Below are 14,254 nucleotides of genomic sequence, written 5' to 3'. Positions count from 1 at the left end.
TCGACGAAATCGTTATCCACTGAAAAATACCCATTCCATCTGTAAACCTATTTGAGTGTACTAAAAACTGTATCTAATATTATTAGATTGCAACTGTTATTATGCGTAGAGTGCAGATTCTTTTTAATTTCATAAGGGATCATTGTCTTCTAGCGTTATATCTTCTATCTTACGATAGAAAAAAAATGCATAATTATAGAAATGTGCCACTTTACGTCAAAAATCGTTCTTTGACTATCAAACCTGCAGATTATCCAGATGTTTACGTTAACTATTACGGTAGCGTTAAGAAATAGATAATAGAAGACTTTATTGCAGATAAAACAAGAAAAAACCAAGACAAAACAAAGAAACTTTTATAGTTTCTTTGTTTTGTCTTGATAAACAAAAAATATTTATAGTTTCTTTGTTTTGTCTTGGTAAAAAACCAAGACAAAACAGAAACTATAAAAGTTTCTTTGTTTTGTCTTGGTTTTTTCTAAAAACAATTGTTGCAAGGCGGCCTTATTGCTTAAAGCAATCTCCACCGGGCAACCTTTGGTGAAAGGAGAGACTAAGTGTGTTTTCCTTATAAAAGTAATAATAAGTAACTCTGTATCCCACAGGCGAGGGAAGCTCTCAACCGGGTGGAGGAGCTGGAGACAGAGAACAGCCACCTCACCAAGCGCCTCGACAAACTCAAGAACGCCAAGTCTGCACTGCTCAAGGACCTGTGACCCGCCTCACGCCGAGCGACGTCGCGTGAAGCGCTACACGATATATATATGAGCCTTCAACGCCAACCGACGTCGCGTGAAGTGCTATGCAAAATGCATTCGAGCCTCCGACACCGGGCGATGTCGCGTGTGTCGCTATACAAGATGCATATTACCCTCCGACGCCGAGCGACGTCGCGTGAAGCGCTACGCAAGATGCATACTAGCCTCCGACGCCGGGCGACGTCGCGTGAAACAGCATAGCAACATATACATTAGCCGAAGTACGAACGTCGCGTGATGCGCTTTACAAGTCATATAAGGGCATAGGAATTTACTATATTACGTATCGCAGTTTGCAAGCCCAATATATTATACGAGCCAACATAATATACAATGTAATAAGGCTTGGCTTCATATCGAGAATTTAGAAAAATAACCCCGTTTAGGAATAGAACTGATTAGTAATAGTGTCTTTTTTTTAAAGAATTCTGATACTAGACACACCTTCGAACTTCACACTCAATTTCCGCCATTTTGAACTGTCAAAAACTCATTAATAACGGAGTAAAAATGCATTTTTAAATAGCATTTGCGCGTGAAATTTCGAATGAGGTAATAATTTTGCTGTTCACTCATTATCGGTACGAAACTTGACACATATAATAGTAGCTTTAGGCGATGCGTTTTCGTGAACAATGTAGTATTTTCTAACAGCCAGAATCACATTATAAACAAACTTTCATAGCAAAATAGCTGCCGTAATATGACGGTGAAACGTATGCCGTATTTAAAATGGCCGCCAAACAGAACAGCTGCTTTATGGAAGCTGTGCGCGCTTAGTTTTACTTCAGCCGCGAGTAAAGGTTGCATGCACTAGTTTTTTTCTAGTTTAGATAATGGTTCAGTGACGTCGGTTATGGTCCGACTCTACTACCGGGATTTATTTGCTAATGGTTTGTGATATCGCGAACTGTGTGTCACGCTTACTCGAATGGTTGGCGCGAATATAGGTTTATTAAAAAGTTCAGGCGAATTCTTTGTCCTTCCGGGATATAACACATCCGAACACCACAGGGAGGACTATAATATTTTGTTGTCACAGAATGGCGCCAAACAAAACATTTACTATATCCCCAAATAGTGTGGCCAGTTGGTTTGACGAATACCAAACTATCGTAAAAACCCGAAACCGTATTATATGCCGAGTCCCGATAGTAGAGCTGTACCATAACGCGATGGATACGTAATGATAAAAGTATAGTATGATTCCACCTTTAATAAAAATCACAATTTTATTTAGGACACATTTTAAAAATATGACTGAGTAAATATTTTAGTCTGTTTTAACATTTTGTTTGTATAGTAAAAAGTTGTATTATATTTTCCGATGCGATCGAAATTGCGATTCGATTAACGATATAATTAATGAGTTTTAACAATTATTATTTTAAATAAAAATAAATGGAATTTAATAATTATTACTTACTTCTCTATGATTTACAGTTATTGACAATTTTTTTATTTGTACATAATTTATTAATAATAATGATTACCAATATAACATTGAAATTTTATTTGATGGACATGAAATTGATGTATAAATATTTAGTAATTTTATATATTTGACATGTGTGTGTGTATGTGACTAGTTGTTATTTATGTTTTATTGCTTTGACATTTTGATGGTATTTTAAATTATTTAATAAACACAAATGTATGAAATTAGGTGTATTATGTACTAAAAACTTCGTGAAAACATGTAGCTATTACAATAGTGATCGTAAAATTATCAAAAACGGTTTATTCATATCGCGAATTTTCGAAAACTGATGTTTTTAAAAAATAATTGTATGTAGGACCAAAGGTTTTAGTTCGTTATAGTTTGGTCTTACGTAACATTCTTTTGTAGAAACATCAGTTTTTGAAAATACTCATGTTTTTTGGCGATAACTCAAAACTTTTTGCAGTTCATCGCTCATTAGAAATAGGACAGAAGAAAATAGTTTTTGAAAAACTATTTAAAAACTAATTTCTCTTGCATTTTGAGTATTCCCCAATAAAACAAATCAATGGATTTTTTTACATGTATGTCTGTATATTGTATGTGTCTTTTTATGTTGTTTCATAAAATTTATTCACTTATCATTTTAATTTTAACTATTGATGATTATTTTAATTTGTAACATAATAATTAATAATTATTTCTTGTGCATTATAAACTAACTATTTATGTTCTATTTTGTAATATTTTGTATAGGTACTACAAATAAGTTTTTATTATTGTATTAATTTTATTTTAGCTTGCCGAAGTTTCGCTTTGTATCATAAAAAAATATACCATTTTAACTTGCCAGATTACAAGTTATATAATTTATTTATTAAAATAAAATGGTTGAATTTTAAATAATTTTTTAGATTTTGCAACACGAAATTAAAGCAACTTAAAAAAAAAAAAAAACAGAAAATATGTAAATTAAAATGTTTTATATATTGTAGTTAGATGACTTGAAAAAGTTCCTCGACATAGGGCATCGGTCACACTAGCGACAAATCGTTTGAAGAAAAATATAATATTTCACTTTGTATAAAAATTGCAATGATAAATAATTGTTGTTTCAAACTCAAAGCTGCTTTAGAAAAAAAAAATTAAAATGCATGCATGAATCTACCATGCACAGGTTCGAAATACTTCTTATCGATAAAAATCACTATGAAACCTAGTAGAAGTTTTGGATAACCGGGTATGACTTTGGACTGCAAAGTATCTATCCGTCTTTCTGTATTGTGTGTTTTGTGTCTGTGTATTTTACATGTGTGTGTTTTTGTATATCTGTCTTGCTCTAGTCGTGTCAAATACTGACAATTTTGGATCAAAACATCGCTAGTGTGACAATTCAAAATGCAACTACAGTGCGTAAATTTTGAGAAAGGGCTCGCCATATTTGCTCTGTGTCAACTGTCATGTCAAAGTACGCTTTTCCGCATGTTTTCTAAGGCTCTATTGCGGTATAATGACAGCTACAATGCCACGATCGCAATCACCTCTGATTGGTTGACGCTCGCTCATTGTGGCAACAAGAATAGCATAAATTCAGCCAGTCATAACGATTGCGATTGTAATAATGATTGATGCAGGTTTTCCGGAACCGACTTACCGTACTAAGCCGTATTTTTAACCGACTTCGAAAAAAAGAGGTGGTTCTCAATTCGTCGGGATCTTTTTTTTTTGACATGACAGTTGCCACACAGAGCAAATATGGCGACTCCTTTTAAAAAAAATTACGCATTATAACTGTTCTTTGCACTTGGGAGGAATTTTCGTCAAGAAGGAATGAATTGTGTAAAACGATTGCTCAAAATTGCACCGCGTGCTATGTGATAGGTTGAGATGTACACGTCCAGTAGCGATCTCTGAAGCGGTATTACTTTAGAGATGCCGACAGATATGATGCATACATTTTGAGATCTCACTCGACATTTTAGCTCTTCGTGTCAACTGTCACGTCAAAAGTACGATTTTAGCGGATTTTAGTTCTAAATTTGAAAATGAGCCGTACTTTACGTTCCGTACACAGAGCTAAAATGGTGAGGACTTCGTCTGTGGTGGCGTTTGCTGGCGCGCGTGTTGTGCCTTTTTGGAGTGTTTTTTTTTTTGTTAGAAGTGGCCAGTTTTCGTGTTCTGCTGGTGTTTATTGGTGGTGGAACTGACTGGGAAGCGCTCTAAAGGGGCGCCGCGTGTGTCGGCGGGCGCCGGCACAGACGAAGTCCATACTTATACATATAGTTTCCCTAACTTGTAAATAACTACAAACTTGACATTGGCTAATCAGTGTAAAACCAGACGAGAGAAAAAAAAAAGGTGAGTGAGATCTCAAAATGTAGTGTAAATTTCGCGTCCTTTTTGATGTTTGTTTTCTGTGCATTCATTACATAAATCTTTCGAGGCTGTATGCAAAATAGCAAAACAAACCCCGTTATTATGGACAGGTCTATATTAACAACAACAACAAATGTAGTTAATTGTCTCTATACCTTATTATGTTTAAATAACGTGTATGTAGTCTCTTCAAGTTACCACGTTTTTTAATTACCATATTATAATACTACAATTTTCTAACTGCTGCATTGATTTTAATTGTAAAAGGGACTGTATCTTAATTTAGTTGTAAAATATCATTTCTTATTTATAACTAAACAAAAAATAGTCCTTATTAAGATAATTGTTTACCCATTTGTTCTACTTCACGAAGACAGTTTGGCTGTGTGTGTGAGTGCCACGTATACATTGTTATAGTGTGCGTGGCGCTCAGTTTCGACCGTGACGCGGTTCACTTTACGCACACAAATGCATTAACGCTTATACACACACTCACAACTACAACCAAGGCTGAGCGGTCATCGTGAAATAGAAGCCCTATACCAGTTTGCGTTGCATCACATCGCATCACAGTTGTGTTACAAACTATTAGAAATGTGTATATTATAAACGAACAGCCCCAAAAACAATATATTGAATTTATTGTATCTATTTGAACTATTGAAGTCATTCTTGAAGGCTACTTTCATTTAACTACTTATTTTGGCTGGCGTGGTAGGCTGGTGAATTTTGTGGAATGGAGGGTAGTTGATAATTTCATATTGAAGAAAGCTTTAGTTACATACATTCTTATCACGGAAGATTTTGATGGAAGCATTTTCATGGTTTCCTACCTCCAGAAAAGAAGTCTACCTGTTGTGTCTGTCAAGATCTTCCGGCGCTTTTTGCCTACACTTTATATAAACTTTCGTAGTGCTGTAGTACTGAACTTTCTACAATTAAAAAAAATATTTGTTCTATTACCCCCTAAATATTATACGAAATATTATTATCATTTGCCAAAATTTACATGTTTTCTTATCAAAGGTCTCATATATTAATTAACTAAGACAGGTATAAAATTCGCAGCCAATCTGTAGTTACGTGAAAACGCCATAGTTAGATTTAATAGAATAGTCGTTTGCATAGTGCCATGGCGCACCAAAATGTATTATAGTTTGAGGGCAAAAACATACTTGTAACACACCACGCGAAGTGTATGTCCCTTGAGCGGCAACATTTAAAACGCCTTACATCACAATGTTTAGTGTGTTTCTTGTCATTAAAAAATATAGTTTTTTGTCTCAAAACACGACACGTGGCGAATTGCAAGTATGTTTCTGGCCTTATAGGATTAGTGTAGATTGGCGGTAGTTAGACACAAAATAGCGATTGAGTTTCGCGGGTACTTCACCTATACAATTAGCTAGACAGTTGACAATAGCAATACTTAGGCTAGGACTACACAGGGCTGGTTAACTGATACAAGGCTGGACATAACATGGCAAGTAGTAACAACCAATAGCGTTATGGTTCGCTAAGATATTTTCGCACCATTCAAAAATAAGATTTTCGGTGCATCGGCGTAATTTATTAAAGTGGTAGTACTAAGTAGAACTTAACTATAGATTCAATATAGGAACCCGATGTTAGCCTAAGAGTAGAGTGTATGTAAATCGGTTCGTGTAGTCCGAGCCTAACATAGACATGCATATATGAATAGCGCCTGCCGGTCCAGGCATAGTCAATATCTATTACCGTTAGCTATCAAATAAAGTTAACCACCTCATTTATGGCGATGGATTATACAAAGTATAAGCTTCGAAATATGAATAGATAAATAATAAATGGTGTAGGAAGAAATCAGTCATTTGTAATGTATCCGTCTGCCATGAGTGTTGGTGTGAAGTTTTCCTTAGTTTACTCAAAAGGTTAGCATGTAGCTTCCCTGTCAAATGCGTAAGAGGCGAATATACGCGGCCCAAACAACTTAGTTCAATTTCAATATTGAAATAAATAAAAGTTTATTCAGCTCAACAAAATCACAAAAAAAAAAAATACAATTCTTACAAATTATCAACTAAACTTAAGACTAGAAATTACTAAGACCAATATTGTGTCTGTAAGCAAAAAGGGCTCTCAGCAAAATGCTGCAGTATTTGACTACAGCTAACTTTTTTTGTATTTAAATCATGATACTAGTGAAAAACCTGACTCCCGATTAAGGTCTAAAGCGCCTCCGAGAAGATTTCTACGATTTGTTTGCCTTTTGAGCAAACTAAGGAAAAATGGACTACAGTAAAATATCATAGAGTCTGGAGAGGGATTACAAAATCTAAATTAAATGCCATTTCTGTCTATGGCTATTTTACATCTTATGAAAGTTGAAACTGGTAGGGGATTTTTAATGTGTTCGAAGAGCAATGAGCAAAGGTCCCGCCTAAAAACTTGTATGTGGGTACTTCACACTAATATTATAAAGGCGAAAGTTTGTATGTGTGTGTGTGTGTGTGTATGTATATTTGTTACTCCTTCACGCAAAAAATACTGGACGGATTTGGCTGGGAATGAAAATAGATAATATCCTGGATTAGCACATAGGCTACTTTTTGTCCCGGAAAATCAAAGAGTTCCCACGGGATTTCGAAAAAGCTAAATCCACGCGGGCGAAGTCGCGGGCATCGGCTAGTATGTAATAAACCTATGTGCGTAATATTGTAAATTAGTCACCAGTTAGATATTGTAGTTACAAAAGTAATTACAATAGTTTCGTTTGTGATTGGTTGGCCACTCAAAATAGTTGACGCCCACTGAGTTTTTGTCTTTGTCATTTGTATGGGATTACGTAACAGAGAGCGCTATACTAACTTCTCTCCGTGGATAGTGTTTATCCTCTATCAAGTCAGTATATTACCTATTCTGGATTCTGTGATACCTACCAAGTTAAGTATTGGCATTTGTAATTCTTCTCCCATTAGGTACCTCTGCGCAGTTAGACCCCGAGACGGATAAATATAAGTAGGAATTTATTATTATAATTTTTTGTAAGTACGGTGTATGTATTTTGGTGCTGCATTACTAATAATTTATTTCTTTGTATTAACTAAGGACGAGACTTTTTATAGGAAGCGAAACCGACATTATGATGTATAAAATGTGGATATAATTTGAATAAATTTTCGCCCTCTGATAATTTATTATGAGTTTCATTTGCGTCTATTAATGGTATCTTCTCTGATTGGATATCCACATCTATCCTATCACATTACCCATACCTACCTACCCATCTATTATTCTAAACTTAGACACTGCATGGTGGGCGAGTCTGACTCACACTTTACCCGTTTTACCTACCTGCCAAATTTCATGATTTTAGATCAACTGGAAGTACCTTATAGCTTTTCTTGACAGATGGACAGACAGCAAAGTGATCCTGTAAGGTTTCGTTTTTCCTTTTGAGGTACGGAACCCTAAAAACCTAAACAGACATCGAATCCTAGACTTGCTTGCTATATATATTATACAACAGCGTCTACAGCACAGATGCTAAACCAACAGCTACAAAATGATTAAGGGCCTGCGTAGACTAAGGACTATTGTCCACGGAACAAGTCTTTCATCTTTTGCTACGATGTTTCGCCCTACTACTCGTCCATCATGTTCGTTATGCGATGTAGTTTTAAGTGACCCATTTGTGTCCTCCACGGACAATAGTCCGTCGTGTGCGCAGGCCCTAAGAGCAATGAAAAACAGATTAACCGTTCTATCAAAACTTTTATTTTGTAGGTATTCTGTTTTCATATTTACATTCAAGGTTTGGTGGTGTATCCCATATTAAATACTATAATTACATTAGTCATAAACTTTAAAATATTCTGTAGGTAGGGTACATGGTAAAGTAATAAGAAAATTACAAAACAGAAAATCACCTTTCCTACAAAAAAATCAAGTCTCTTGCAAAATTATTGCCGATTTACAAGAAATGTTACAGTGAGTTTATTCTGAGTCTGGAAGAGGTGATAGCCTAAGGGTGCCTTTCCACCAGAGATGTGCTATGCAGCTATGCTACGAAGATGTGAAATCTACGCTATGAAAATATGCGACCGTTTCCACCGATACGCTATGTAGATGTGCGAGGAGGATACGCTATGAAGATGCGCCGCCGCAAAGTAGCTGCGCGAGAAAGATGCGCAGCTCGAGCTATGCGATGTATCGACAGTAGAGAAGCGGTGAGAGCGACGCGGTGAGGAGAGTCGCTCACGCATCCTGCCGTGCCTGCACATAGCTACACCACTCGCGACGGCCCATAGCACGCATCCTTCCACATAAAAAACATATCTTAGTTGAATCCGTTTCCACCAGTGCTCAGCTATGTGCACCAATGAATATGATTGGTGGATATCAAACGCATCCATAGCAACGTAGCATAGCACATCTCTGGTGGGCGCGTCGGCTTCTTGGCCGGCGGCATGAGAGTTCTCCATAATGTTCTCAAAAGTGTATGAAAACTGCCAATTCGCAACACTTGGCCAACGTGGTAGATTATGGCCAAAACTCTTCTCACTCTGAGAGGAGACCCGTGCTCTGTAGTGGGTCTATCATAATGATGATGATGATGATTGATTAGTACAGGTTGTATGCGTGGCCTCTTTTTTGGAAAAAAGAAAAATGGCGGACTACTAGGTAGGCCAAAATCTTCAAAGTCTTTTGAGAATGGAAGGGCTCACCATATTTGCTTTGTGTCAACTGTCAAGTCAACGCGACTATAATGCGTACAAAATGTGAACTCAGTCGCCATTTTAACTTCATGTGTCAACTGTCATATCAAAAGTACGATTTTAGTCCTTATTTTAAAGTTACATAAGTGCCATAGTTTTGGCATGACAGTTGGCACAAAGCAAATATCGCGAGACCTTTCTCAGAAAAGCACTTCAAAATGTTTTGGAGTCGTCTTGTGCAAACTGCATTAGGTCTTCGTTGTTTATAAAAATAAATAATACTTATCTCTAATCTTTCTAAAGTATTTGCTAGCTTAGAATAATATTAACTAAATATAAAATAGGAAACAAAGCTATTGACACGAAAGTATGGTATTTTAAATCTAAGAGCATTTCTTTCCAATACCAAGGACAAAACAGCGGAAACCCTCTACAATGTGACATAATATAATGATATGCGGCCGGAGAAAAAAATCCGCACGTATTTTTACGCTCGTGGAATTCCGCATGATTTGTTCCTAGACTTGTGTCGATGTTAGATTGGGATAATATGGGGAAATCTTAAAACAAAGGATATATTTACAAGAAAACTGTCTTTGGTGACCATTGCTGTTCTTGTGACAAAATACATAGTTTTTTTATTTCTGGTCAAGCGTGAACTTTCTACAAAATAAAAATCTAAACAAAATATACTTATTTTTTTACATTTTCCCATACTGTCCCAAATATAATACCTAAAGCCTGTACAATCTTGGATTAAGAAACACGTCTACAACTTACAATTACAAAAAACAAGTGTTGTACATTTAAGATTACTTACATAACTTATTTTTCAACATACTTAATAAAATCCTGAAACTTTCCTTTAGTTGTTAAAAAAATTAACGTAGTAACATAAGAGTAAATTAAAATTCAAAATATTTTTTATCAATTAGACTTTTACAAGTACTTCTGAATCGTCAAGAGCATCTGCCAAGAAAATTATGCTGACTCCATACCCAAATTATAAATGTGAAAGTAACTAAGGTAAAAGTCCCCATGTAGTTTCCAAAATGTGGAAGTTGCAGGCATCAACTACTTATACATTTACTCATAAAGTTTAGTTTTCATAGATGAGTTCATAAAAGAAGGCACATAAGTAAATCATAAAAGGTGTTATTTATTTTTTATGCATTTTCTATGCATAATGCATACAAAATGAGAACTCACTCGCCATTTTGACAACTGTCATGTCAAAAGTATGGTTCATTTTTCAAATAAAAACCTCCCTCACTGTGTCAAATCGAATGCATTTCCACTGTTACCTTACAACTAAGTTATAGCTGCACCCTAGGGCACAGGGTGTTGGTTGGGGGTTAGGCCTCCGTGTTCGGGACTGTGCTTCTGCTTTTTCCGCTTCTTTTCCTTTTTCCGCTTCTTGCGCTCCTTGTCGTCATCGTGGCGCTTCTGCTTTTTGTGCTTCTTCTCATATGTGTCGGGGTTTGAGGAGTCTGTAACACACGATCGTACATTCAATAATTCAAAATCAAAGTCATTTGGCCCCTATAATACGGGCTATCCCAGTTTAGGACTCCACGAAACATGCGTTTCGTGGAGTCCTAAACTTAATTAATAAGATATAATAAATTTAATAAGATAAATAAATTTTCACTTCATTTATTCAATATAGGTACCCATTGTACACCCTTTCATTGTAATAGTCGAATTTGTAAGATAATTGACGTTATCGTGACTATTAATTCATCATCGCCGGTTCACTACTGAGCACACGTCTCCTCTCAGAATGAAAAGGCTTTGGACAAACTGCAAACTCTCAGGAAGGTATGCAAGTTTCGTCACGATTTTGTTCCTTCACATTTAATGCTCTGGCTAGACGCTCAGTTCTCGTTCTTGTCTGGGCAGTTAAAACTGCACAGGCAAGACTGAGAACAGCGCAGTTCAATCATTAGCAGCTTTTGGAACTGCGCGGGATACACTCTTGCCAGAGCTTAAAGCAAGTGACATTTAATTCCTTAAAATGCACATAACTCTGAAAAGTTAGATTTGCGTGCCCAAGATAGATATCCCAACCTCCCGAATAGGAGGTGGATGTCTTAACTTCAAGGTTATCAAGGCTAAGCACAATAAGATTGATTTGCTATAATCTACCAAAACATGCAAATCTGTATTTTGTGGCAGGAAGTGGGTAGATGAGGAATGCAGAGGTCTGTGTATGGCCACACGGTATTCGGAACACCTATGTTCAGCAGTGAACGCAAATAGGCTGATTGATTGATATAAATATGTCGGCGGTACCGACTTTTAGCTGTCAACACTTTCCTCACTGAGCATTACGTCATCTCCCCACTGTCGTCGTTGGACTATAAAAGCAGACACACTGCGTAGCGAGGCATTATTCCTCCGGTTGTTGCCGAGGACACTTCTCAGTAGATACGGTGTGTGAGTGTCGTACTGTAGCCGTAGGTTTTAGAGTAGTGGTTACCTAAAGTGGTACTGTTGGTTAGACGAGTTGTTATTGTGGTGGTTAGGTTAGATGGTTGGTTTGGGACCGGTGTAGGGGTGGAGAAGCCGGTCTAGGTAGGTTAGGTTAGGTTTACCTAGTTACGCTGGTAGTTGTGACATACAGTAAGTGAGAGTTATCATGGTTGTAGTCGAGGGTAGTTCAATATCACTTGATAGTCCAAGAATATCGTTAGTACGCCCACGAAGGCTCGGTTAATCTAAAGGTTGCTATCCTGACGTATCCGCTTAGTTATTATCCAGGTTTACTAGTGGTTAGATCATGTTTCAATCTTAATAATCATTAGAAGCGCCTACAAATACAATAAAAATAAAAATCCAATTGTAAACAACCACTAAGCTACAAGCAAACATAGATTGTGATTTTGTGTATTCAATTTAGAGCTTAGAGGTAATACAAGTGGAGCAATTTCATAACAAAGTATAAAATAAATACCTTGTAAAGGTGTGTCCTGACCAGGGGGTGCACCATCCTTGTGTTTGTGTTTCTTGTGTTTATTGGGCTTGTGTTTCTTTGGTGGAGCGGCGCTGACATAGCGGTACTGTTCAGGCAATGGCCCAGGATGCAACCGGAACCCTGCCAGCTGTGCACTTGTCAGCGGCAACAATTCCTTACCACCGATCGGCCTCTTGGCTATAACAGAACCTAGCGTACTATTGTCTTCTTGCCCAGGGCCGTCCAGGATACCAGGGAGGTTCGGTAAAAAGGATGATAGCGACTCTTTCAGTTTTTTACCATTAAATTTACTGTACGAGTGCTCTAAACCATAATACGCCATCAAGTTTGTGGCCCCTGTTTGTTCACATTCCGCTAAAAATAATATAAAAACACAATTTAAAAAAAAGTTTAGGTACATATTGCTGTTTGTTGTTATTACAAGAGAAGTATAATGTCTCACCTGGAGGTTCTTTCATCAAATAAAAAGGTCCACTATGCACTATGGAAGGATTCTTGCCGAGTGAAATGGTAGTTTTGAGGGTTCCCGAGGAATCCTGCCGTGAAACCACTGGTGACCTCGCTCCTCGCGGTGAGGACTTCGGAGAATAAGGCTCAACCTTCCTAAACTGATCAGACATCATCTTGCATCTGCATTGTCTTTAAAAACCAACTTAAAAACAAAATTTCTCTAAACAAAATGATAAAATTCTAAAACAAAATTGCAAAAACCTTTTCCCTTCCCTTTGCAAAACCTTCTCTAAAAAAACGCAATAAAAAACTATTCTGCTGTCTGTGGCAGTGTTGCCAGTGGCAGATAGTCAATTGTAACACGAGACATCTCAAAATGTAACATTTTCACGAGAAAAGTAACATTTCCTTATTTTTCGTGGAAAATAAAAGTAATAAGGTACACAGGTTAATATGGCACTTTATTATACAAAAATTTAAACAGTTTTCTTGTCCCATTAGTTAAGCTTAAAAAGAATCGTAATAATAATTGTTGATTGAATAAATTGACTGCTGATCCTGAAAAAGAAAAACAAATCAATATGTAAAATAATAATATACCAACGGATCTAAAAATGTCTTTGAATAGCTATAACTTATTTTGTTAGGTAATCAATTTATAATACAAGTGTAAATTAAAAATTTATATCACCCCAACAAGTGAAGGTTACATTAACTAGAAAAGAGCTGATAACTTTCAAACGGCTGAACCGATTTTCTTTGATTATAACTAAGAACACTCTCCATCAAGCCACCTTTCAAACAAAAAAAACTAATTAAAATCGGTTCATTAGTTTGAGAGCTACGATGCGATAGACAGATACACACGTCAAACTTATAACACTCCTCTTTTTGGATCGGGGGTTAAAAAGATTAAAATCGTCTCATATCGGGCGATCTGGCAACACAGGACTGTTTGAGTTTGAGAGGCTACGCACTAGGTGGACTTTGTCTGTGTAGCGTTTCATGGCGCGCGTGTGGTGCCTTTTTGAAACGTTTTTTTTTTTTTTTTTTTGTTTAAAGTGGCTGGTTTTTGTGTTTCACTGGCGTTTTTGGTGCTAGAACCATGCTGGAACTAACTGGGAAGCGCTCTAAAGGGGCGCCGTGCGTATGTCGGCGAGCGCCGGCACAGACGAAGTCCTTACTTATATAGTTTCCTTAACTTGAAAATATCTACAAACTTGACATTGGCTTATCTTTGTAAAGCCAGACGAGAGAATAAAAAAAACGCACTAGGTAGGTACGCAGTGAAGAAAATTACGGGAATACGGGAAATTACGGGAAATAGCGGGAATTTCAAATTCGTTTTGTTAACTGAACAATACTAGGTAGGTACCTAATTACTTACCTTGGTCTCAGCAAAGAGATCGATAGATTCGAAAGCAAAACTCAAATTTTAAGTTACGCCGGCCGGTATCTACTCAGCTTGCTCTCATTCCTGTAAAGAAAACCGAAGTTACCTACAACAATAACTAAGTAGTAAATAGCTAAATGAACTTCTGGAAACTAATGTGAC

The 14,254-nt window shown here is 36.7% G+C and overlaps 2 protein-coding genes across 2 annotated transcripts in view; one reads left to right on the top strand and one right to left on the bottom strand.

Moving 5' to 3' along the window:
* The window catches only part of LOC123881151 (dolichyl-diphosphooligosaccharide--protein glycosyltransferase 48 kDa subunit), a 47,919-nt gene extending 44,466 nt beyond the window's left edge, over positions 1–3,453 (top strand). Inside the window, exon 15 of the mRNA XM_045929768.1 lies at positions 606–3,453. Coding sequence (XP_045785724.1) covers positions 606–716 — 111 coding nt within the window. The 3' untranslated portion in view covers positions 717–3,453. The remainder of the gene's footprint in view (positions 1–605) is intronic.
* A 7,069-nt stretch (positions 3,454–10,522) lies between these two features.
* LOC123881137 (mediator of RNA polymerase II transcription subunit 19) lies at positions 10,523–13,014 on the bottom strand. Its single transcript, XM_045929749.1, has 3 exons — positions 12,692–13,014; positions 12,229–12,603; positions 10,523–10,762 (listed from the first exon to the last, which is right to left on the bottom strand). Exons 1-3 carry the CDS (start codon positions 12,870–12,872, stop codon positions 10,602–10,604), a joined length of 717 nt encoding a protein of 238 aa, XP_045785705.1. The 5' UTR covers positions 12,873–13,014; the 3' UTR covers positions 10,523–10,601.
* Between the last annotated feature and the right edge of the window lie 1,240 nt (positions 13,015–14,254).

The sequence above is a fragment of the Maniola jurtina genome, chromosome 3, assembly GCF_905333055.1.
Source record: "Maniola jurtina chromosome 3, ilManJurt1.1, whole genome shotgun sequence".
NCBI classification, from domain to species: Eukaryota; Metazoa; Arthropoda; class Insecta; order Lepidoptera; family Nymphalidae; genus Maniola; species Maniola jurtina.
Note: the sequence above shows the minus strand (reverse complement) of the source record. Positions and strands in the feature narration are given on the sequence as shown.

Coding starts and splice junctions, on each gene's coding strand:
- LOC123881137 (XM_045929749.1), bottom strand. CDS start 12,872: ATGATGTCTGATCAGTTTAGGAAGGTTGAGCCTTATTCTCCGAAGTCC. Junction 12,604..12,691: donor TTTGATGAAAGAACCTCCAG/GTGAGACATTAT, acceptor TATTATTTTTAG/CGGAATGTGAACAAACAGGG. Junction 10,763..12,228: donor TCAGGACACACCTTTACAAG/GTATTTATTTTA, acceptor CGTGTGTTACAG/ACTCCTCAAACCCCGACACA.